At 46.0% G+C, this 24652-nt stretch overlaps 2 protein-coding genes across 2 annotated transcripts in view; both read right to left on the bottom strand.

Annotated features, from left to right (window-relative positions):
* Positions 1 to 1280: 1280 nt before the first annotated feature.
* LOC120733507 (nucleoside diphosphate kinase B-like) lies at positions 1281 to 6662 on the bottom strand. Its single transcript, XM_040031763.1, has 5 exons — positions 6533 to 6662; positions 4442 to 4572; positions 3259 to 3360; positions 2029 to 2141; positions 1281 to 1467 (listed from the first exon to the last, which is right to left on the bottom strand). The coding sequence occupies exons 2-5, from the start codon at positions 4556 to 4558 to the stop codon at positions 1350 to 1352; spliced, it is 450 nt and encodes a 149-aa protein (XP_039887697.1). The 5' UTR covers positions 4559 to 4572; positions 6533 to 6662; the 3' UTR covers positions 1281 to 1349.
* A 7911-nt stretch (positions 6663 to 14573) lies between these two features.
* rapgefl1 (Rap guanine nucleotide exchange factor (GEF)-like 1) overlaps positions 14574 to 24652 on the bottom strand; it is a 15126-nt gene continuing 5047 nt past the window's right edge. The window contains exons 4-13 of the mRNA XM_040031759.1: positions 22683 to 22850; positions 22487 to 22584; positions 22124 to 22246; positions 21843 to 22021; positions 21599 to 21689; positions 21108 to 21158; positions 20940 to 21027; positions 19737 to 19801; positions 18051 to 18105; positions 14574 to 17847 (exon numbers count right to left, since the gene is read on the bottom strand). Coding sequence (XP_039887693.1) covers positions 17723 to 17847; positions 18051 to 18105; positions 19737 to 19801; positions 20940 to 21027; positions 21108 to 21158; positions 21599 to 21689; positions 21843 to 22021; positions 22124 to 22246; positions 22487 to 22584; positions 22683 to 22850 — 1043 coding nt within the window. The 3' untranslated portion in view covers positions 14574 to 17722. The remainder of the gene's footprint in view (positions 17848 to 18050; positions 18106 to 19736; positions 19802 to 20939; positions 21028 to 21107; positions 21159 to 21598; positions 21690 to 21842; positions 22022 to 22123; positions 22247 to 22486; positions 22585 to 22682; positions 22851 to 24652) is intronic.

Here is a 24652-nt window from a genome sequence, read left to right as displayed (position 1 = left end):
CGTGTGTTGAAGGTTTTTTGGCCCAAATCGGGACTTTGATATTGGATCTTAGTGAACTGTTGACCCTTTGATTGGCAGTTTACACCTTAAATCTGTAAAAGCTCTGGACTGGAGTGCATACTTGGAAAGGAAGATGTTAACATCAGCAAATCCACATAATTAACTGAGCTGGAAGCGTCACACGTCTGTTTCTGTCTTTGCGTCTCAGTTCTGTAAAAAGGAACAAGTGTCAGCTCATCAGCCGACACTCTGGATCTGAGTTTCAGCCTGATGGGTTTCCCTCCTGGGTCTGGCCCGTTGGACTGTACTCAGCAGTTTGGAGGTCCGACAGTTTATCTGATGTCGGGTCAGCTGCCGAGGAGGGTAGGATTCAGCTGATGGGTCTGTTTGAGTTCTCTCATTCATCATCAGCATCGCATTACTCATGCTCAGCCATGAACGTGTGGGTTTATGCCTCCGCCCTCTGAAGTCGAGTAGAGCTCATACTTGGTGTTTTGGCTACCAGCTGTTTGGTGTTGATGACTCAAGCTAATCAGATTCCACTTAACTTATACAGTATGTCAGCACAGACCACAGTTTTTGTTTTTTAATTTTCCCTTGTAATAACTCAAACCAGTATCAAACTGCTGCTGAAAATAGTCCCCAACAGAAATACTATGTCCTTTTGCTTTCACAGTCACAGAGGTTTTTGGTGCACCCCTGCATACTTCTTTGCAACCCAACAAAACCAAGCAACCTGCAGTAACCACTCTCCAGTCAGTTGGGGAATCCCCAGCTGGTTTTAGGCCTGTGTTAATGGATCTAAGTCAGATCCATCATTTGAAAAATGATGAAGAACTTTAAATAAAAGCTAGAGAAACACCAGAATGAGTTTGAGGTTCATAGCTACAGACAGGGTATCTGATAGATGCACAGCTAACTCAATGCCAGCTGGCGAGTGCAGGGCTGGACTGCCAATCCGGTGTGCCGTTGGCGTCTTACACTCATGAGGATCTGGCAGCAGTGACGATGCCCATCAGCCACCATCGCTGCTCGAAACCACAAAAACATCTGTTTAGTCGATCTTAATAACAATAATCAGCACCTGAGCTGACCTGATGCAGCATCTTGCCTTTTATCACATGAACACGGTGAGACAGTGGATTCGATGGGCACTATTTTCAGAGGCGGAGGGATTTGGTTGCTGCTGCTGGTGATAACAGTAGAAACCGCGTTCACCCAGAGAAACACAGAAACATCCAGACTGTTGTTAACATGACACTTTATTGATAAGTGCTACATGTTGTGGATTGATCGACGATCGACTGCAGGGAGGGCGGGGCTGACGGATGATGGTGGGTGGGGCCGGTTTACTCGTACAGCCAGGACTGGGCGCATGGGGTGTAGGTGACAAACTCCTCGGCCTTGAACCACAGGTCGACCTCCATCTTGGCGTTCTCCAGGGTGTCGCTGCCGTGGATGATGTTCCTGTGGAGACGGAGGTGATCGGTGCGGATCAATAACTGATCAATGATTTCAGGGTTTGTGGGGGGAGGGGGTGGGGTTCTTTCAGAAAGCTCATTTCAAAAATGAGTTAAAATTTTTCACATTTTGTTAAGACTTTAAAATATTATGAATTTAAGAGATCTCATGAGATCTCATTAACATTTTGTGTTTTAGTTTTCTAATGTCTTAACACACACGCACGCACGCACACACGCACACACACGCACACAGCAGCTGGACAATGCAGTGGTGACACTACTTGCTTTTGGACCTTCAGGTCGGGGGTTTGACTCCCGACCATGGTGTGTGTGTCCAGTAAGGCTAAGTGAAATATGGTACAGTGATACTGATGATGCTACGGCCGGGGGCAGCCGGGATGGAGGACTGGGAGGAGACACTATTATCCCACTGAGATCCTAATCTTTACTACACTGAGTTATTACTGGCTGAAAAACAACAGTGTTGTGAGTTGTGTGGGTCCGTCTGCTCTGCGTGATGTTGTGTTATAAAACAGAGGCAGTCATGTTGTGGTCGCTTGCTCACCTGCCGATGTTGATGCACAGATCACCACGGATGCTGCCGGGCTTGGAGTCAGCGGGGTTGGTCTCACCCAGCATCATCCTGGCCAGCTTCACAATGTTCTGACCCTCCCACACCTGGAATGGACAAACACACACTTCACAAACTGCTGAACTGAGTTTTGATGTTTATGTTGAAAGGTGAACAGTTTTAGTTCTTTTCTACTTTAGTGATACAGGAAGAACAAACCAGTGTAATCCATAGACTGTATCTAAAAGATGGACGAGACCACTGTGATGTCACCAGTTTCAGTTTTCTGTCACCATCACGTCAAATTAAATATTCTAAATTGTCAGGAACTGCCTCCTCGGTGGACTTGCTGCTCTATAGGGGGCGCTCTTGAACTCGTAAAATGTAAACAGTCTTCCAGTTTTTGACAGAAAGTCTCAAGACCACTGACAAAGTTGTATTTTAAACATAGGTTATTGAAAAATATGTCAATAAAGAGAGAATGATTATTAAAGTAGATTTTATTGAAAATAGATACATATGAAAACCAAATAAGATTTTGAAGTCTATAATGATCTGTTTGAGGGGGGTGGCGCAGTGATTGCACCCAAAGTAGAATGTAGATCCATTAACCTCACAGCAGCCATATTAATGGTCAGATCACATCATTAAAAGGCTCCAGCTGCACAAACAAGGTCCAGAGGTTCAGTTGAGGTGAAGCTAGCAGACAGCTAGCAGCTACAGCCTAAAACCTAAGTCGCCATCATCCACCTGTCAGTCAAAAAGGCCACGCCCCTAATAATGCAAAATTTAAGCCTTAATACAATTTAAACAGGTGAGTTATAAAAAACAACAGCTGTTTGTGTATCAGGATGTAAACGTGTTTATTTCTGCTGTAAACGTTTAACATGGGACTGACTCGCTGCTGCAGCCTCTAGTGGATGTCAGAGGAACTGCAGTTTTAGGTGCCTCATATTTCCTATCAAACTCAAACTGTTTGCAGTTTTGTTTTTATCCCCTTTTGGTTGCAAACGTGTGCGAGGTCAGGCTAAATAAAGCTTGGATGATTAAAGTGTCCTGTGTGCGCCTCGTTTGTCCGGTGGAGGTCGGAGCACGATGCCTTGAACACGAGAGGGTGTGAATAGATGGAGAGACGAGTGAGGCAATGGAAAGAGATAAAGCGAGAAAGATATGTGTGTGATGGCGGCGCTAGAGGCGAGCTGAGTGTGTTTGTATGTGTGTTACCATGGCGAGGATGGGTCCAGAGGACATGTATTTGCAGAGTCCAGCGTAGAAAGGCATGTCCTTCAGGTCCAGGTAGTGCTTCTTCATGTGGTCCTCAGAGGCCTGAAGACACCAAATACAGGAAGTTACACATTCATCGGCAAGTCAGTCACGTGGTGGCCACGCCCCAACGACGGGACCCGTATTAAAAATGAACTTTGTGTTTTATTCAGTCAGGCCTGAAAGCAGCAACACTGAGACCATAAACTCATCAGCTGAGCATGAGGCTTCTATCCAATGCGAGCTCTTTATGAGCACATCGGTGAAACAAGCCCCAGTTTTTTTAAACCTGAGGTTACATCCATGTTTTATCCACACTTGGACTGCCAAGAGGAGGGGGCTGGAGGGGGAGGGGGGTATCAGGTGTTTTATTGCATGTTCATCATGAATCCACCGAGACGACTGGCTTCACTTCAACAACGCCAAGCACTCAGCCCCTGTCATCGCCTCTAATCGAACACCTCCTGTCACACCATGTTGCTTGGCTCGCTCCAGCCTTTTACATCGTCTCTAATATTTATACCGTACCGGCTCGAACACTTGGACTCTGCAGATCATCAGAGAGCCATGAGCGTGGCTTCATATGAGCAAAATTCTGAAATTACAGAATTTACATGTAGGATACAGGAAAAAAAACTCAAGGTAGTGACCCTCGTCTTATTTCCTGTCATGTATTTCCTGTTCCTGTGTGGACTTTCATACTAAACAAACTGAAGTCTCGAATAATGAGCTCGCTTTGCACAAACAGGCTGCTCTAAACACTCACTTTATGCTGTTTTTTTCTAATCTGGGATCTGTATGATGTCATAGAGGGAGCATAGAAGCCCCACCCACCTGCTGCTCAAATCCAGTTTTGCTAATCAAGAAAGCTGCCTTAAAGGGGGAGGAGCTTTCCGACATAGATGATGAGCGGCTGCAACGAGGCTTGGTGTGAGGTAAAGAAGGATTATTATGAATGGAATTCATGCAAAGCTGCTTTGTAACTCTGTTCTGATGAAGCTGGTTCAAAGCCTCAGTTTAAAGCTGACAGCTGCACTTTTATGAACCAATGAACTGCAGCAGAGAAGAAACGCCCCCTGCTGGTGGTCAGTATGTGCTGATCAGTTGTTTGCATGTGAGTTGTGGCGCCTGGCGTCGTTTTTACCTGCACGAATTTGGCGGCAACCAGCCTGAAGCCTCTATGCTCAAAGCGCTTGATGATCTCGCCACACAGTCCTCTCTGGACGCCATCGGGCTTCACTGCAATGAAGGTACGCTCCATGTCTGCTTAGGAGGCTGCACAGGAAACAGGAAGTGATCAGTCAGCCCACAGGAAACGAGATGAGTTCTTTGACGAGTGTTTGTTTGACAGCACACAGTATGTCCTCAAACTAAACCATACAGGAATATTTTATATATTTTATAAATAAGAAATATTTTATATATTTTATAAATAAGAAATATTTTACAATATAATTTTTTTTAAAATTTTTGATCAAATGTAAAATTTGATCGATAGTTTCCTAAACATGTTTAGATTCCTGCAGAGGAGGAGGAGCCTGCAGGGCCGAAGGCTTAAGTGTTTTTGGATGAAAAAGAAGCTGGAGATGTGTGAAGGAGACACCGCTGAGCTGAACACGAAGCACGGCCAGAAGGAGGAAAACGACCCATCTACCCCGAAAACCACATTTGTCTCATCTTTGTCTCTGTGAGTGTCTCCTCCTCCTCTTCCTCCCTCTCAGGTGTGTCTGCTTTATCCTGACACATCTCATCACATCGTCTCCTTCAGTCACAGCTCAGTGAGAGCTGCCGATATTAAATTTCCCCCTGATGTGAAACCAGAGCTGCCTCTGAGCTTCCTGGACCACATTTTCTTCTTCTCCCGGCGTAGCAACCGCCGCTCGAATCTGAGCCTGCTCATAACTCTGGACAAAGCCTCGGCGTGCCGGAGGCCCCGCTGCTAATTTTACTGCCCGCCGGAATCTGCTGGCGTGACGCCGACAGCAGCTGAGAGCAGGTGGGACGGCCTGCTGTTAGAGAACAGCTGCTCTCAGCATTTTTATACCTCCAGAAAATGTTCTCATTGTGCATATATGCATATTTAAAAATAGTCCTTGTCTGCACAAACTTGGCCACGTAAAGATGAGTCTGATAATCTGAGATTTCAGTGAACTAAGTGAGACCCTGATATCTGACACCTCTGAGGCTAAAATTTCAGCTTTAAAGATGTCATGATTGTAATGTGCTCTGAGGTTTTAAAAGTTCAGCCTCGATATGCAGAAATTATTTTATTTGCTGAAAATTTACAAAAACCTCCAACAGGCCCGTCAAACTAAAAACAAGAATTCTGATGAAAAAACGTGTTTTTGGTTTGTGAAACACTGATTTCGCAGCTCGTTCGTGCACAAGGAAACAGCTGGAGAGACGGTCAGAGAAAAAACATTTGCTGCTCCTACATCACCAATTTAACGCTTCATTTTTTACCAGATTTAAACTGCAGATTTCTGCTGCAGACTTGCGACATAATAAACATTTTTAAAACATTCATTATTCCTTTGACATGTTTTCCCTAAACTGAGTTCATTAAACTGAACATTTTTAAGACAAGTTCAAACTTTACTGTTAGAAATTCACTAGTTTCTAACAGCTGACCATAAATCTGTCTGATGTGGTGTCTCTCTGCCTGTGGGAATAATATGAGGCTGAGGAGAGCATTATGTTTAAAGTCAAAGACACTCTGTAAGTTCTGTCCCCGGTGGGCATGTTTGGAAAGTTCCAGTTAAAAAAAAATCGAGTTATAGTAGCATTGATTTGATTCCATTACTTTTTGGTTTTTAATTGCACCTTCATATCACATTAGCAGAGCTGTGACACCAAGAGTGCAGCGAGCTGCAAAGTTGCAAAGTTTTGCAAGACTGAAGTCATTTCAAAAAGAAGGAGAAAAGAAGCCAACAAAACGAGAATCCCACACACGATGTCACTAAATAATTTTATCATATTTAGTCTGTGAAGGCGCAGATATCATATAAAAGTGGATTATTTTTTTATCAGCTGTAAAGTTTCTGTGCAGATCAGATTTTAACTGGAAGCTTAAATTTTATATTTTGACTGATTTTATACCAAAACTTAAGATATTTCATCAAATGTATGAGTTTGAAAATGTTTTGTAAAACATCTTTTTAATATTAGGAGAAAGTTGCTCATCAAATAAAAATGTGATCTGCTGCGTACGTGTGCATCTGTGTTTGATAGCTACCTTGGTTCTGGGATGGGAGAAGAACTTGTGGAGACGATCTGCTGGCGGTGGGGATGCGATCACCAAGGCCACAACTCCACAGAGCGGCTCTATTTAAAGGCTTCTCCGCGGGGGAGGGGCTCCAGAAATATATATATGTGTGTGTGTGTGTGTGTGTGTGTGTGTGCACAGTGGGTCCAAATCTGTGTCAGTTGTTGACAGATATTTATGTGTGTGTGTGTTTTTGTTTACCTGTCTTTGTGGGGACCTGTGTCTTTTCCATAACCATCCAAAATGTCCTCAATCAGCAAACATTCTTCTAAAACTGCAAACTTTAATAAAAACTCTCCACTTTAAAAGACCTCCTTTAGTCACTTTTTGGGGGGTTAAAAATATCTTATTGTGTGTAACTACAAAATGTCTTCATGCACATTTAACAGTTTTATCTCTAAAATCATCAAACAGTGATTGTAGATCATCATCAAGCAGAGGGTCAGTTACAAAAGCAGAGAGAAAGATGTAGACATAAATACATAAACATAAATATGTTATGTTCAGGTTAGCTGTGCTGACTGTGGAGCTGATTCAAGCAGCAGCAGTTTAATGGCTAAAAGCCATTTCACCATGTTTGGCTTGAACTCTGCGCACCACAAGCTGACCCGACCCTGCGGATCTGAGACACCTACCCAGCTCAGCAGTCATACCCCTGATATATTTTGGGCCCATACCATCGAGAGACTTAGAGACAAAAAGTGGGGCATTGCATTTTTCTCTATATTTAGCAGGACGTGAGTGGAAGGAGCTGAGAATCAGAGTAATGTGCGCTCTCTTCTTGGTGTGTGTCAGGGTTAAAGCAGCTGCAGCATTTTAAATTCATTTATACTTGTTTTATATAACGAGCACATCACAGACTGGAACCAGCTCCCAGTCTGGATTCAGCAGACAGACATCTGCTTCTAAGATCAGCCTTTCCTTTTTGCTGAAGCCCACAGTTAGGCCTGAATCCTCCCTGAGTTACACTGCAGTGCTGCTGGGGCATTCCCATGATGCACTGAGCTCTTTTTTCCCCACTTCCCAGGTGCTTGAACGCCAGCGCTGCACGTCATTAACCGTCATCTTTGCTGAAATCCCCGCTGTGATATCTGTTATCTAGGGTTTGTTGTTTCTGCCTGTGTTGAACCTTCTGATCTCTGAGCTCCTTGAACACTTTTCTGTCTCTGTCTTGTCTGATTTCAATTTTTCAGTTTTATTTATACAGCTCCAAATCAGAACAACAGTTGCCTCAAGGCGCTTCATATTGCAGTAGATCATACAAGTCAAGTCTTATTGAATAAACCGTGCTGTTCATTCACTGCTGGAGCCTCTGCTGGTCATTAGAGGAACTGCAGCCCCGGATGCTGATTGTTAGAAATCTGTGAACTCGTAATAATACCGTTTCCTTTTATCCTTTCCTCGACGCTGTTTTATAATGGATTGGATTTATATAGCGCTTTTCAAGGCACCCAAAGCGCTTTACAATACCACTATTCATTCACTCTCACATTCACACACTGGTGGAGGGAGCTACAGTTGTAGCCACAGCTGCCCTGGGGCAGACTGACAGAAGCGAGGCTGCCATATCGCGCCATCGGCCTCTCTGGCCAACACCAGTAGACAAGTAGGGTAAAGTGTCTTGCCCAAGGACACAACGACCAGGACAGAGAGCCCAGGGATCGAACCGGCAACCTTCCGGTTACAGATGCGATTCCCAACCCCCTGAGCCACGGTCGCCCCGCAGTTTTCCGTTGCTGCTCTGTAAGTTGAAGAGGTGCGATTCTTACATAAGGGAGGGCGATTGTTATATAACAACTGAAATCGCACTCGCTTCTGTACGAGTCTTTAATCCAAAGCTCCAACCTTCACCCTTCCCCCAATTTGACCCTAAATATAAACCTTATCCTAATCAGGGATGGAAATCACCCTCCTCCCAAGGGGCACGCCGTCGGGTCAACAGTCCTGAGGAGGGGACAAAAGGATCCTATCAGCTGAAATGAAAACACACACCCCCTGATCACGCACACACTCCACCTGCTAATGCTCTTATACTGTGATGCACTTGGAGCTGCAGAGCCACAGCTGTGAGACCTCTTCTTTGCTTTCACTGACCCACAGAGTCCCACTATCCCCACAGGACTGCTGTCTGTCTTAACTTCAGGTTCAAATCTTCCCCAGAGGGCAGGCTGACCTGAGAGTTAAAAACGCTCCAGATTCTTTCAGCTGCAGTAAAATGATCAGTGTGGCTGTTCAACCAGCTGTTACCTGCTCAATGTCAGGTGATCGTTGCTAATCAGAAAACCAGGACACAGTATTCATATGCATGTGGTGCAACTTAAAAAACAAAAACAAAGAAGCAGCAAAAAAACACTGAATATACTTCAGTAAGTAAGAAATAAGTAGAAATATCTATTAATTATAATAATTATTGCAGTATTACTACTGCAGACATTTGAGGTTATTCTACAGTAATAAGTCATATTCTCTGAAATCCTGTGCTGGTGCTGGCTGCTCTGTGAGGCCAGAAACAGAAACTTACACCTCAATTTAATATTTATAAAATAAAAAATCATCTGAATTAAAAGCCTTGTGCAGCATGGGTCACGATCAATACCATGAAGGGATTCGACATATAGAAACAAAGGTGCTGTGTCGGCTGTGGTCATGCTAGTCTAAGCAGCTCGGAAAGAAAGTGACTGAGCTTTTTGAAGTTTTGAGCAGACCTCTCATCAGAGGTGAAACCATACTGAAGACGTCCAATCACTTCTTTCCAAGCTCCTCCGACCGTGTGTGGCTGGCAGGATGGAGCTGGCCTATCATGCTGGTTTCCATCCAGACCAGGATCATCTACAAGGCTCAGGTTTCCCAGCAGCTCAGAGCCAGTAACAAACTGCAGCCACGAGATGGCAGCAATGTACAGGATGCTGCAGGAAGAAGCTGATGACTTTGTACCATTTATTCCGAGTATTTTTTATTTTTTCACTGAAAGGCAGACAGTAAACATTAACGAGTGATCGGCGCTGTTTCAGTGAAGGTTAACTGTGAGGGCACTGGTTATGGCAGAATTTGTAATAATTATTTTGCACAGCTTTTACTCTGAACATCTGGACAGACACTATATTGTCTAAAAATTCACTCTCCCATCCAAATCATTGCATTCAGGTGTATCATTTACCTGCATGGTCACAGGTGTATAAACTCGAGCATCTAGCATGCAGACTGCTTCTCAGGAGCTCAGCTTGTTCCAGCGTGCTGCTGTCGTAGGCTCTGCAGAGCCAACAGATACAGACCTCCGAACGTCACATGGCCTTCAGATGAGCTCAACAAGTTTTGAGTTTCCATGGTGACCAGCTGCATCCAAGCCTTACATCATCAAGTGTTGATGCAGTGGTGTAGAACACGCCGCTGGACTCTAGAGCAGTGTCAGCGTGTTCGCCGGACTGACCAATCACGCTTCTCCATCTGGCGATGGACGAACGAGTCTGGGTTTGGCGGTTGCCGGGACAACGGTACTTGTCTGACTGCGCTGTGTAAAGTTTGGTAGAGGGGGGTTATGGTGTGGGGTGTTCTTCAGGAGTCTCCGTGCTTCAGCAGACCGAGACACTGCGGACACCTTCGTGTTCCCAGTATGTGGGACCAGTGTGGGGATGGCTCCTTCCTGTTCCCACATGACTGCACACCAGTGCACAAAGAAAAGTCCATAAGGACACGGACGAGCCGGTTTGGTGCGGGAGGACCGGCCTGCACAGAGTCCTGACCTCACCTCCAACATCAGTGTGACCTCACACATGTGCTTCTGGAAGGATGATCAACACTCCCCATAAACACTCCTGAACCTGAGGAAATCCTTCCAGGAGACGTCCAGCTGCACACGGTGGGCCGACATCATATTCCACCCTGTGGATCAACAGTGTCCTGTTACAAAAACAAACAGAATACTGCTCCTCACACGATAACACGTCTGTCTCTATAATTTTATATTAGCTGCCATCATTACATTAGTTACTATTAATCAGCTGAGCTGAGGCTCACAGAGACCCCACCGAGGACTAATGACTAATACAAGAACACCAACAGGAAGTGACGAGGCTTTGTGTTGTTGTCCAGAGGTTTTATTTCAGTGTCTGTAGTGTGACAGCAGAGGGAGCGCAGGTCTGCGGGAGGCGGGGCCTAAAGCTGATTGGTTTTACTTTCAACCCTCCCCTCAGAGCTACCTAATCAATAGCTCTCCAATCAGTGGAATTATCCACAGCCTCTCTACGCTCGTCTTCTCTCTGCTTTAACATTTGATGTGTAACAATTAAACATCTCGAGATAAAGTGCAGTAATACAAATAATCTGAGTGTTTTCATTTTATGGAACAAATATGACAAAAGGTTCAAGCAAGAAGAGAGAGAGTGAGTTCGTATGTGTAATGTTGTAATTATAGGAAACAGTAACGAGAACAACCTGAACCGTAACATTAATAATTATGAGCTTAATTCAATGATATACAATTAAAATCATATTTTCACAACAGTATGGAAGCTGTGGGTTGTAATTTTTTTTAATGGTTCAGCTTTTTACTTAATATATTTTAAAAATTTGAAACTTGCTCTTGAACGACTCCTGTTCCATGATAATGTAATACAATGAATTTAAAAATTACAAATAAAACTGTAATTTCGCTGTGAAACGTCCGTCCAGTCTGACGCTTCTCTTTGTACAATTATACACAAATTATTTCAAGAACAGAGTCACAGTTTTGTAATGCAGTCGTCCCTCGTTTATCGCAGGAGTTACGTTCTAAAAATAACCCGCGATAGGCGAAGTAGCCAACTTTTCACACTTTCCTCTTGTTTAAACACTCTGAAAGTTCAAACCTTTGTAGAAAAATAAGTCCAGCATTACAGAATGTTTTCAAAGCCTCTTTTCAGGTCCAGAAAACAGGAACAGAGCAGCTGCCACAGAATCAGCATTAATGAATCAATAGTACGGAAGTGGAGGAAGCAAGAAGAACGAGTTGAGTAAAGTTTGACTTTTCTGACTGTTTTGTTTCGCTTAATGCGCCTTATAATCAGAAAAATACGGTAACTTCCACCGTCCTTTAGCCTGTCCAGAAGTCCAACTTTTTGTGCGATGGTTAGCATCTTCCGCTGCCTTCTGGGTGCTCGCACAGGAGCCTTTGTGTTTGTTGGGGAGAAAGCAAACATACAGTACAGCACCGCAGAGTCACACTGCTGGGATTGAAGATCTATGTAAATGTGACAAGCTGAACACTGTACAGGAGACACGGCACGGAGGAGAGTGATTGGCAGTGGTCTACAGCCAATCAGGACACAGAACACAAGGTGCTGTAAAAGAAGAAGAGAAACAAAGCAGCGACGGGTGAACTGCGTTACAGCGAGGGACCACTGTATTAGAACGTCACGTTTTAAATCATTAAATTGCATAATTATTAGTTATAATAATTCTAAAACTCACAAAAAATGAAAGCTAATTTTCAGCTTAAAATTACTTTGTGTAATAAAACTTTTTTAAAATGACTTTCTCACTTTTTTCATGTAATGTGATAAAGTTCATTTATTTATCTCATGATATTGAACCCTGAGAAAATCTTAACCACTTTCAACCCTATTCTCAGAAGTTCCACAAATTAATATTTATAATATTAATAATGTTTCTTATTATACAAACTTCATGTGACATTTTGACTTTTTAAAACGATCAGTTATAACAGAAAAACTTCATTCTTGAAATCAAATTATTTTTATTGTTGTTCTCTTATTTCTGGAAATCTAAAATAAAATCTAACGATTACATTTTTTCCTGTAAAACTGCAAATGTCATATTTTATTATTTTTATATTATTATTAAAGTGCTGTTTAACCATACATGAAAATCTTTGAGTGTTTTGTGTTACGATGCCATCCCTCCGAGCCCCGCCCCCATCAGACCTCTGCTCCACTGACATCGTCTGTCTGACGTTCACAGAAATAAGGACTCGTTATCGATGTAAACAACCACTTATGTACAAAAAAAGAAGAAACAAAAAGAACCCAAAGCTTTAGATAGAAAACAACAGAACGATCAAACTGAGGCGTTAACTGTACAATTCATAAAGTCAGATTCATTTCTTTCTGTCATCACTTTACACTTTATCTCACTTTTACAAATAGAAAACACCAAATTAAAGTTTCTCCTTGAGTTAGTGCTGCTCTCTCTCCGCTCATACATAAAATATAGTCTCCGTTAGTATTTTCCTATTTACACGGATGCAATATGTACACTTTAATTTTTTCAGTGTTTTTGTTCAGGCGACAGCGCAGACGGCCTCGACCCAAGAGGCCGCCCGCCTTCCAGAATCATGGATCCCAGCGAAGTGCAGGCAGAAACCGTGATTGGTCAGTGAAACAGGAAGGTTTGCTGCAGGAGGTTGTGAGATCAGAAATGTGCGAGATGAGGTTAGCTTAAATCAGGGTAGAGTCGAGACTCAGGACATCTGTTTCTGCCGGGGACGACGGTGGGATCCACGATAGAGCGCCTGACACCCAGGAAGTGGTCCTGAGAGAGCCACCGGCAGACTAGTGATGATCTAATAGTAATCTTCGCTGGGTTTCACACTTTGTACCCGCCAAAACCGCCGCCGCCTCGACAAGACCTTTAATATCAAATACTCTGGAGGGAACAACGCAAATCACAGGGAGCTGCTCTGGACCTCCGATTTTTGGGAACATTTTATAGTTCAAACGTTGAACGTGTTGTTGTTGGGATTCGAGACTGAGAGAGCACACTTGCGAATTCTGAGTCATCATCCATTGAACTTCAAATTTCTTCAGTTTAAAACTCATTTTCTTGGAAGTTGAGACTCAAATGGCAGCGTTTAGGTTCTACTTGAATTTCTAATTTGAGTATTTGAATTTAAAACTTGTTTTCTGGGGAACTGAAACAAACCTGCGAACTTTGTCTGGCTCTGATTTCTGACGAGTGAGAACGACTGAATACAACGTTCAGGCTCAGATAGCTATCCCAGCACACCGCCTGTTCTCCTACAGTGACCAGCAGTTTCTGCAAATCTGCAAGCCACTTTGCAGGCCACCTCAACTCCTGTCGTTTATGCCTTTACTGAAGCCATGAAAAAGCACTGAAGCTTTAGTCAGACTTGCTTTCTTGGGTTTGCTGTTGGACATTCGGACTTCTTGTAAAGTTTTTATCTCTCAAATAGTGAAATTCAGAGTTTGACTTAAACCTCAAATGAACTTTTCTTCAATCAGGATTTCTGTCTCATTTTTTGGGAAACACAAACGTGTTACTGAAAATTCAAACTTGCATTCCTCGGAGCTCCATATTGGATAAAAGGTCTTGTTGAGCTGAAGACGTTTTGAAGCTCTCGTCCGGTCCAGAATCTCAGTTTAAGTCCTGCACGGTCAAGCTGGGACTAAAAGCATCAATTTGACGAGTGAAAATGAGGCATTACTCAGTGCTTAAACCACCAGGTTCTTCCCAAAAGCCCGGTTTAAGTGAACGGGACTCACAGAGGTACGAGCAGCTCTGGGCTGTGCTGAGGACTCGTTTCTGGACGGGACCGGCCTCGCTTTCATAAACAGGATGTTATGGTACAGATGGAGAATGAAGAAGTCTCACTGACCACCAGAGCTGAGCACAAAGAACGTTTTCAAACCATTTACACATTTTCAGCTGAGCCGCCCTGACGCAGCGAAGCTTCAGTCCAACAAAGAGATCGGGCTCATCAGACCGAGTCAAAGAAAAACGTGATGACGCAGCAGGAAAAGACTTCCAGCTCCCGAACGTCTTCCATCTCCAACAACCTTCTGTTCAGACTGAAGGATGCTGTAAACTTGATGATTTTGTTACGTTCCCCTGAAAGGGTCCAGGCGATAAGGGAAAGTAACAAAAAGTGTCCGGATCAGAAAAAGGAGAGAGAGTGAAAATGAGACACGCCTCAGATCACTGAGACCGTCCTCACAATCGAGGATTCGGCTGAGAGAAGCAAGCACGGACGTCTGGAAGTCTTTTCCTGGGAATCAGATTTTTTAAAAACTCGACGTGAACTGAAGAAAGAAGAAGGCGTCAGCCTTTTGTCCTTTTGTCTCGACGGTCGGCAAGGTGTGCTTCGGGCAGCCCGCCTACGGAGGCCCACAGAGGACACGTAGGACATTCACTCTGTGGGCAAAGAGCGGCGGGCGGTATACGATGGTGTAGCCTAAAAAAACATATTTATCAACGTGTCAGAGCACTCCTTACATTGTAGTACATCTTATCACCTGTTGTGTTAGACCCTGGACAGGGTCTAACCTGTCCAGGGTCTAACCTTCTGTACCACCTGACCCGCAGGCCATTAAAAATTGAGCAGAAGGACTTCAGACTGACTTTCTTCTTCTTTGGCGTCAGGTGAGCGGCTCTTTGACTCAGAAGGTAAACGTCTGCGCTCAGGCCTGGCGGTGCTCACAGCATAAAAACAACAGCTCTGTAGATTCTATTATTATTAATATTATTATTATTATTATTATTATTATTGTTGTTGGAGTAAATATGACTGAAGTGTGATCAGCTGTACAAACACAGAACCAACCAATTGCAACACAACTGAACTGAACTCTACTGAAAGCAAGAAAAGGAGTAAACAAAACCTCTGTGTGTCTCTGAGCCCTGAGGTTCGCCAAAGTGCTTCGTTGACGCCATGCGCTGACCGACCGGCTTCGCTTCCCGCCACTACTCTTATTGCCATGGACCCCGACCACCCCGATGCGCCGAGTCAACCGAAGGGAGGGCAGCTCTGTGAGGGCGGTCAGGGGTCCTTCCTTAAAGCCGATTGGTTGGTCGGTGTGACAGCAGTTAGATCCAAGTGTTGAGCGAAGAAGTGTTTCCGCCCACTTCTCTGTGTCCGTGACATCGGCATGAGCGCAGCCGATCGGCTGTCACGTGATCATCAGTCCAATCAGCCAACGACCAGCAGCATTCTTAAAGGACCAGACCCGTGTTTTCCTTCAGCTCGAAGGATTCCCGACCCTCAGAGGAGAGGTGCATTCTGGGTAGAGAGAAAGAAGCTGATAAACTCCGAGCATCGTACCAACTTCAGGTTTTACAGCACGGTGTCAAACATACGGCCCGAGGGCCAGAATCAGCTCGCCCAAAGATAAGTAAAACCTGCGGCTAGTGAGTGAACCTGGTGTGGACGCAGGTTTGTGACGAGGTTTTAATCGTCGTAAGAGCGCTCCTCCGGGTCACCGGCGGGACCTATCCTCAGTTTAACCGGACAAAACGCCGCCGCACACTGAGAAACCACCACGAAGCGCGACGTTGCGCCAGAGCCGCCAAGACGGCTCGATTAATGCGAGATGAATTATTCAATATTTAATGATGCTTGAAGTATTTTAACCCTAAAACCTTCCATCGATCGGTGTGAATCACTTTTGTTCAGAGAATCAGAGGATTGTTAGTTTGATGAGATCAGAGAAGCTTATCTGGAAATGTGTGTAACTTCACACTTCACTGAAGTTTCGCAGTTAAGCGTCACGAACAGGCTCAAACCTCCTTTTTACATCAGAACGACTGAAAATCTGAATTAATGACACGAAAAGACGTCGGTCATAAAGCAGCATGAGGACAAACACTGTGGTTGCTCCTCGAGCGTCACTGGAACACGACCTTTGTAAGAGCCGCTCATCTTTAAGTGTCGCAGTCACTTCTGTTTTATTTCCTGCTTCTTTTATTCCTCAGGTTTTCCTCATGTCTCTACTTTGTCTGCACCTCAGCCTGATTACAGATTTGGACTTTGACCTGTCTGCACTGCTCAAAACACACTGGTTTTACTGGTTCATTTCATCTGCTCTCAGATCAGACTGTAGCCGCTAGAAACCCTTTCAGTATAAGAGCCTCAGAGTGAACAGAACTGAACCTGAAACAGACCCCATTCCCACGTTCAACTGAGCGACAGCCGAGAGGTTTAAAAACACGGGCGTGGTCCTTTAAAAGCTGACGGGCGCTGACGTTCATCAAAGTCCTGAAACACCGAGGAGCTCTCCGGAGTCGTACGGTAGAAAACCAGCATCTACACGTCCTCAAACGCACCGCGATGACCTCACACAGTGTCCGTGCTGTGTCTGACATGGTCAGTGAATGCATCATCAGAGTCCGGTGTGTTCAGGAATGTTCTGGAAAGCTCTGATAGAAAGTGGCTGACTGACAGAAAACTCGATGAAATGCACGAGATCCAAACTCGTATCCGGGAGTTTGGAAAACTGGACCAGTTCCACCTGCAGGAGAGCTGCTCCGGTTTCACCGGGTCCACACCTGCAGCTGCTCCTCAGCCTGTGGACGCTCGTGGATCTCAGAGCTGAAGAATCCAAGATGGCTGTTAAAGAAACGCCGCCATTGTCAGCTCCACACTTCTGCTCATTTCACGTGGTCGAGGCGCTCTGAGACCTGGAACGTCTTTACTCTCGCCGTCTTAGGCGCTCACAGCGGCTGAAGGTCAGCCGTCAGATTGTCTGCAATCTGAGTGGTCGAGTGCCACAGGAGGAAAAGCAGGAGGCGGAGCCTGGAGTCGGAGAGCATTCAGTCCCGACTCGTGTTTGGAGTTTCTCTCTCCACGTATGGTTTCAGCACTTTCTGATTTACAGGTTACTCTGATTTGATTTCACATTTAAATGTTTGGCTCGATGAGCACTCGGGGGTTTCGTGCCGCGGCGCTCGGACGTCCACTAAACAGATAAACTGAGGTTTGAATTTCGGTGTTTGGGCTTTGAAATGACTGACTGCAGCTCCAGCTTCAAAGTGTCGTGCTGATGCAGGACAGTTGTTGGGTTTAGGCTTCAGGTTCTGGATGGTCTGGGCTCACGGATACTCGTCTCGCGAGATCTGCTTTTTCTTTATTTTTACTTTTAATCCTTTTCCAAATCCTTTCAGTCCTGAAAGCTTCCTGAACGTTCCTGTGAATGAGAATTCCCAGTTTTTAGGGGTAAATGGCCTCTGAGTGCAGAGCAAGGACTGCCGGTCCCTGGAAGGGTCCCAGCAGAACTCCTCTGAGGGTGTAAACGTGAAGTCTGGACCCGCAGCTCGAGTCCTCTGTAGTGTTGTTTGAGGAGGAGGAGGAGGACTGAAGCGTCCAGGCTTGGCGTCCTGTCTTCCTCTCCCTCTGACGTCCTCAGCTCCTCCTCCTCCTCCACCTTCCTCCCTCTATGTGTCTTTGGGCTCCAGCTTGCAAGACATGTCGAACAGCAGGTTCTGGTTGTCGATCACCTGCAGCTGCCGCACGTAGGCCTTGGTCTGCAGGTGGGAGGGAGACATCTCCGTATCTATGGCTACCAGAAAAAAAAGAAAGAAACAGCTGTTAGTGATGCAGGGCTGCAGTGTGATAAAGCTGCCACCAGGGGGAGACAAACCCCACAGAGCTGCAGACTTCCTGCTTTTACTTTATTCTATTTGTAACTTTACTGTGTGTGTGTGCGTGTGTGCGCGTGTGTGTGTGCGCGTGTGTGTGTGTGTGTGTGTGTGTGCGTGTTACCTAGCTGGCTGCTCCTGTATCGTCTGATGTTCCTCACCATCTCGGCCACTTTGTGCTGCAGACAGAGGGGGAGGAGTCAGTTCCTGTCTGTGATTAATGGATGCCTGCAGTGTGATGCAGTGTGGACACTGTGGGGTCTGCTGAGAGTATCAGCATGTTAACGTGTTTATTTTAACACAGAGTCTACGGGACTGGCTCTCTGCTGCCTCTGCTGGACGTCAGAGGAACTGCAGTTTTAGTGCTTCCTGTTTCAGGCTGACAAACAGGAAGTGAGAGTGTTTGAGTGAAGAAGAATTGCAGCGGCTGTAACTGTTATTTCCTCTTCATCACAGCAAACAACTTAAAGCATATGTATCAAACTCGAGGCGAGCGGGCCACATCCGGCCCGGCGTACATTTATGTCCGGCCCGCGAGATCATTGCATATAGATTTATTATTATTGTTATTCACGTCCCGGCGATATGAAACGCTGAAACACACAAACTACAGAACTAATAATGCAGCACTTCACTATGCTCGCCGAGCGCTAGGCTACCTGGGAACATCAAGTCAAGCTTCTGTTGATGTACAACCCTACTGTAAAGCTACTGTGAAGCTAGCCCCTCCCACTGGAGAAATGTTGATTCTGACATCAGAGCCTTTCATGGTACAAGTACATGGTTACAGATAAACCCAACAAAACACAGATGAGGGCAAAGCCTGAGTAGTCTAAGGAGCTCTGAAAGAAAAGTGTCAGGACTTCTTTAAGTTTCCTTGAAAAAGTTTCATCCGAGAAGCTTCTTCAGTTCTAAGAGCAACGGGTGGAGAGTCCCCAAGAGGGTCATGGGCCCACTGTTGAACCTAATCACATGAGCCAAGGTGTGGAAAGAGGTGTGGGTCACAATCAGCCAAAGTTTTAGGTGAACCCGTTGTTGCCCCACCCTATCATGTGACTTACTGAGGTGAAATCAGGCTGATTGTCAGGATGCAGGAGGAGATCTACATCATGACCATAACCACCATCATATCCTGTAGCCAAGTAATGTTGAATCAAGTCGGCTCAACCTTGTTCCCAGATGCGCACTGTGGTGAGTTCGCACGGCGCTTTGGTCACCTTGAAGCACAAAAAGAGAATTTGGAGCTGCTTCGCGCCTCATTGACGTGGAAACTGCACCCGTGCAGCTGCAGTGTAACGAGGCGCTCGGTTTGTTCGCCCCATTCCTGAAGCCGCAGCGCCGTCTACATGCGGCTCGAACCTGGTGCCTGTTTGGTAGCACATATCTGTGAGAAGCTGAACACAGGAGTCGTCTCACAGATGAACACCTGCGGTCCATCCTGACCATCTGCACGACGCACGAGCTCACACCAAACTAACCAACTTGTTGCCAAAGCAGAAGAAAACTCAGTGTTTTCATTTGTTGTTATTTTAACTTTTGCTGAAAAGGACACAAATTGTATTTAGTTGTTCTTTGCAGCACATTCATATCTCTAACTTCTCTAATTTTGACTGGACCAAAATCTTAAAAAGTTTCAGTTTATTTATTCTGGAAAAATATTCGTCTGTTTTTATTCGTATTTATCTTCAAAAACATTTCATTTTAGTACGTTCAATAAATGTTTATCCTGTTCGTCCCGCGACCCAAAGTGTCTGAATCACAACATTTAAACTCTGAGCTGGTTTTCAGGTGCGAGCGTGACGCCACTCACCATCTTCTCAAAGTTGACGAGTTCACCGTGAAACGTTTTGCAGCTCTCATGAAGAAACGTCAAGTCTGGCAGGAAAAAACGAGACGTCAGCCGGCGATGAGTCGAGGACACAAACACACAGAATCAGTGATGCGCACAACGATCAAACGAACTGCAGTCAGTGAGACGTGTTTTTAAAGCAACATATTAACAGAGGAGAGAAAAACAAAACAAATAACATAAAACGGAAGATACAAAAATGAAAGAACAAACGACCAAAACAAAGAAACCGGGACAGCGATCGATCACGTGTTAATGTGCAGCGCTGTCATCACCACAGGGGGGCGCCGAGGGAAACCAAAAATATCAGCTGTAATCCCAGATTCCTGATTTTAACTCTTCACTTCCATCTCTATGGTTCTGTTACCATGGAGACAGAGAGCTAAAGGCAGCACACACACAGGTTCAGACACTTCAAAGAGTCCTCTTCTTCGTTGGTTCTGAAGTCGTCCTCGCTCCAGTTTTTCTGTCTTTCATCTCGTTTAACTTTTTTACTTCTTAAAACACACACACACACACACACACACACACACACACAGTGAGAGGCATGCTGTGTGTGTGTGTGTGTGTGTGTGTGTGTGTGTGTGTGTGTGTGTGTGTGTGTGTGTGTATGTATGTATGTATGTATGTATGTGTGTGTGTGTGTGTGTGTGTGTGGCAGGTTAACAGCAGCACAGAGCTGATTAGCCAAAGGTGCTAATTAGCGAGGTGCAGCTAGCCGCTGTGGTCCACAGCTGGAGGCGTGCGAGTCTCAGAAGACCAATCAGAGCGATTTATGGACGATCGATGAGTGAACTGGTGGACCTGGGTGTGTTTACCTCGTGCTGCTGATTCCAGGAGAAAGCTGCAGCGAGTTTCATCAGCAGAGGGAAACAAACCAAACGTCCTGAACACTGAAGAAGAAAATCGTCTCCGGGGTTCCTGCACTTCCATTAAAAATGCTTTTTATCTCTCAGAGTCCGCGCTGAGTCTGAGAACTGGAATACTGGAAGACTTCCAGAAGGTTTGACTTCCTGATTTTCAGCTTTCCTCAGTTTCATAGATTCAGCTAAATCCTGCAGTCAAACCTGTAGTGATTCATCAGTAGTTACCTCAGCGTTACTGAAGCACCGCAGACGCCGCTGTCACGCCTGGTAATGTGCTGATGTCAGCGTGCAGGCTCACCTTTGAGCAGCAGAGGAGTGAAGGGGATCAGCGGAGGCCTCAGGCTGGTGATCAGGTCTCTGTAGGACTTGTGGTTCCTGGACGGGTCCTGTGGGACAGCGTGGCGGTCAGAGCGTCATCGTTCTAACTCGGGTCAGAAAGCATTAGAGATAAAAACGTGTGACTCACCGCGATGCTTTCAAACTGCTGAAACTGCTTCCTGAACTTCCCCGGCAGACCCTGCACACACGGAGAGGACAGCAGTGAGACACTGACGGACACATGGACACACATTTATCAGTGCTTCACACGGTCAGCGCGACGGGTGAAATATGGACAAACGGCAGGGAGTCGGTCAGGCAGAAGGCGCTGCGCTGCAAAGTTTCCTAATGAGTGCTGACCGGAAGTGAAAGTTGCTGGTTGTAGTGGGAAGGTACAACTTTTCCACCGCTTCAAAAACAGTTGCAGAAAAGTTGGAGTCCTTCGTGCAAAGCACAGGCAACAGCGGCAACCTGCACGGGGGCTTTTGTTGCAGCAGAGAACCCCCAGCAACCACTCGCCAGCCGCTCTGGAAACATGTTACCAAAGCAACCGGAGGTTACCACAGGGTCACCGTGGTAACCTCCGGTTCAGGACTGCACAGCTCTAACACCTCTGCTGGAGAACACACGGCGTCCTACCTCCCAGGTGAGCCTCAGCCTGCTGACGGCCGGGTTGTCCAGACCCAGAACCACGGCGAGGAAGGACAGCAGGTCCTGCTGCTGCTTACAGCTGAAACACAGAAGAAGACGCTCATCTTTAAACCTACCACAGAAGAAGAAGAGCGGACTGCCTCATGATCTCAGGGGGGCGCAGCTCCTCTCCTGAGTCCCCTCATTAACTCAGTTTTGTGCGTGTGCGTGGCGTGTTCGTGCGTGGACTCACAGCGCTGCGATCTTGATGAACTTGCGGAGCAGCTGGATCCTCTTCGGCAGCGACTGACACTGCAGGATCTCCGTGGCGACCCAGTGCTGCACCTCGCTGCACCGCTGCAGTACCAGCTCCAGGTTCAGGGGGCGCCAGCGCGACTGCTCTCCGTGAAACACGTAACACACAAACTCCACCTGCAGGAGACACCAACGAAGAAGACGTGCGTTTGTTCGTTTGTGGGCTGAAGCTGCGTCACTGAGACAGAACAGCCTTCAAATCCTGCGGCGCACTCAGACCTCGTGCACGCAGCTGAAGAGCTCCCAGTCGAACACCACCAGCTGATTGGCCACCTCCTCTGCCGACATGTCGTGGAGTTTGCTGTCGCCCGGCGTCCAGTGGATCTCCTCAGGAAGAGGAAGCTGAGGAAACAGGAAATTATCTCATTAGAATCCCAGAAGATGTGAGAGAGGGAGTGAGACTTGCCCCAGCAAGCTGCTACTGTGTCCTGATTGGTCGGTTAGACATCAGGTGATAGCAGCAAAGTTAAAGCTCTGCAGAAAGGTCCTCGTGTGCAGCTGGATGCACAGGAATCAGCTGCACGTGTGCATGTTTGGGTAACCTTTGTTTCAATGACAACCATGAACCAATCAGATCCTCACCAGCGAGTCGAGTTCGGAGGGTTCGCAGGCGAACAGGTGAGTGTTGACTCCCAGCGTGGTGAAGACGGCCTCGTCGCTGGGACGAAACACGGCTTTCTCTGAACACACAACACAGCCGTTAATAACACACAGACAGAGCTGTGTGTGTGTGTGTGTGTGTGTGTGTGTGTGTGTGTGCGCGCGTGTGTGCGCAGACCTCCGGCTGACGTCACGGCCACCAGTATGAGGTTTCCCGGCAGGACCGGCTGGTCTTCGCTGTACTGGAGCTTCTCTTTGACCAGAGCCAGAATCTCTCCAACCCGGCAGGACAGACGGCTCCTGATGGTGACGTAGGAATGATCCGGAGTGTACACCCTGCAGAAGACTGAACACACACACACACACACGATGATGTCAGTGAGTCCTCTGAGAGCGCAGCATCAAAGATGGCTGCAGTCACGTGACATCATGGCTTGTCGTTACTATAGTAACTGCCACTCAAAATGTGGTTACTCATACATGTGTTTCCAAGCACGTCTGTCGACGCTCTGAACACAGTTAGAACTATAAGAACAAACTAAGCAGAGAAACTGAACAGAGGTCACCCTGACTCCCGGCTGTACATTGCTCCGTCACTCTGTGGCGTCCACTCTCACAACATTGGAGGAAAAGTCCAGCTGCATGTAGGAGCTCCATGGCTGCATCCAGCAGCTTTCTCTCTTCTCTGAACATTTTAAGCATCTCTCTCAGTCCTGATCAGCTGATCAGCTTAGTCTGTTTTCCATGGCACAGGTCTCACACGAAAAACTGGTGTAAAGTAAAAAGTAAACACGTTACGGGACCAAAGCGCTCAATGGCAGCACGCGGTCGAGGCATTTCTTAGTCTTAAATAAGCTGTAATAGAGAGATTAAACACGTCTTCCTCTGTTATAATAAACTGAGATTAGGAAACAGGACCTACAGAAAAGCAAAAACAGGCATTTTGGCCACTGAGTCCAGGGACGCAACACAAGATAGTTGTTGTCTGAGAAATCCACGAAGCCTTCCACAGACAGAGTGCGAGCGATCCGTCTTCTCCCAGTGTGCGCTTCGGGTGAGAACTTGTTGACGTCCCCGCAGCGCGGCATCTCCACCGCGTAACCACGCTTCTTCATATCCTCCGCCGCTTCTGATGACTCTGGTACAGGCGTGGACCGCTCTCCAATCAGTTCTCAGTTTGGCTGGGCGCGGTGTCTGGAAATGTTTTGTTCTTTGTTCTTCTTAATGTCCTTGTGTTCTTTGAGCTTGTTGTGAGTCTCAGTCGGTACGTCGTGTAAATGTGACAGTTTTGCCCTCGTAAGAAATGTTCTCAGCCCGAGCTGCTCTCAGGATTTTGTCTTTTCTGTCACAGCTCTGAAAACTAACCAGAGCAGACCTGGTAATTGCTGTGCGTCGCGGCTTTGGTCCCAGTGATCGGTGAGCGCGCTGAATCTGCAAATCCTCATCTTCAGGAAGGGCAAGTTCTTTCTTTATGAAGTTCCTAATGAATGCCATCACGTCATTCCCCTCAGCACCTTCTTTAATTCCATACATACGGAGATTGTTCCTCTTCCTTCAGGTCCGTGACGTTGGTCTGCAGAGTTTTCTGCTGGTCCAGACAGTTAGCGCATCTCTCAGGTCCACTGTCTCAAGTTCGTTCACACGTCGTTCTGCTTCAGTTAACCTCGTGGCGTGATGACGGATATCCACGATGACATTGTGTGACATCTCGGCCTTCAGGTTATTCAGATCTTCTTTGATTTCTTTCCTCGTCTCTCGCATGTTATCAACTTTTGTACTGTTAGCCATTGTTAGCTCGTTTTCCTCGCTTTGCTCCGCGTTCCTCTTTGTGCCTCGTTGTCGTCGGCGTCTTTTGCTTCTCCGTAACTTTTGGAGCCCCCCCGTGTCTTTTTACATCTGCCTCCACCCTATTGTATATCATCGTCAGTATGAACACGTCCATTACATCGAGTTTGTGTGTTTAAGTCGTCCGCTCACCGGACGACTTAAAGTGACTTTTCTGCAACCAGCAAGTTGTTTTTTGACTGGAAATGACACAAGTGTCTCCCAAAAGGAAACGAGATGATGTGCAAGAGGCATTATTGTGGGAAAAATGCTCAGCTTTTATTTACATTTGAGCAAAAAGTGTCAGAATCATTCCTACCCTTC

The sequence above is a fragment of the Simochromis diagramma genome, unplaced genomic scaffold (genome assembly GCF_900408965.1).
Source record: "Simochromis diagramma unplaced genomic scaffold, fSimDia1.1 OVJJ01000228.1, whole genome shotgun sequence".
NCBI lineage: Eukaryota > Metazoa > Chordata > Actinopteri > Cichliformes > Cichlidae > Simochromis > Simochromis diagramma.
This window is presented reverse-complemented; position numbering and strand designations above follow the sequence as displayed.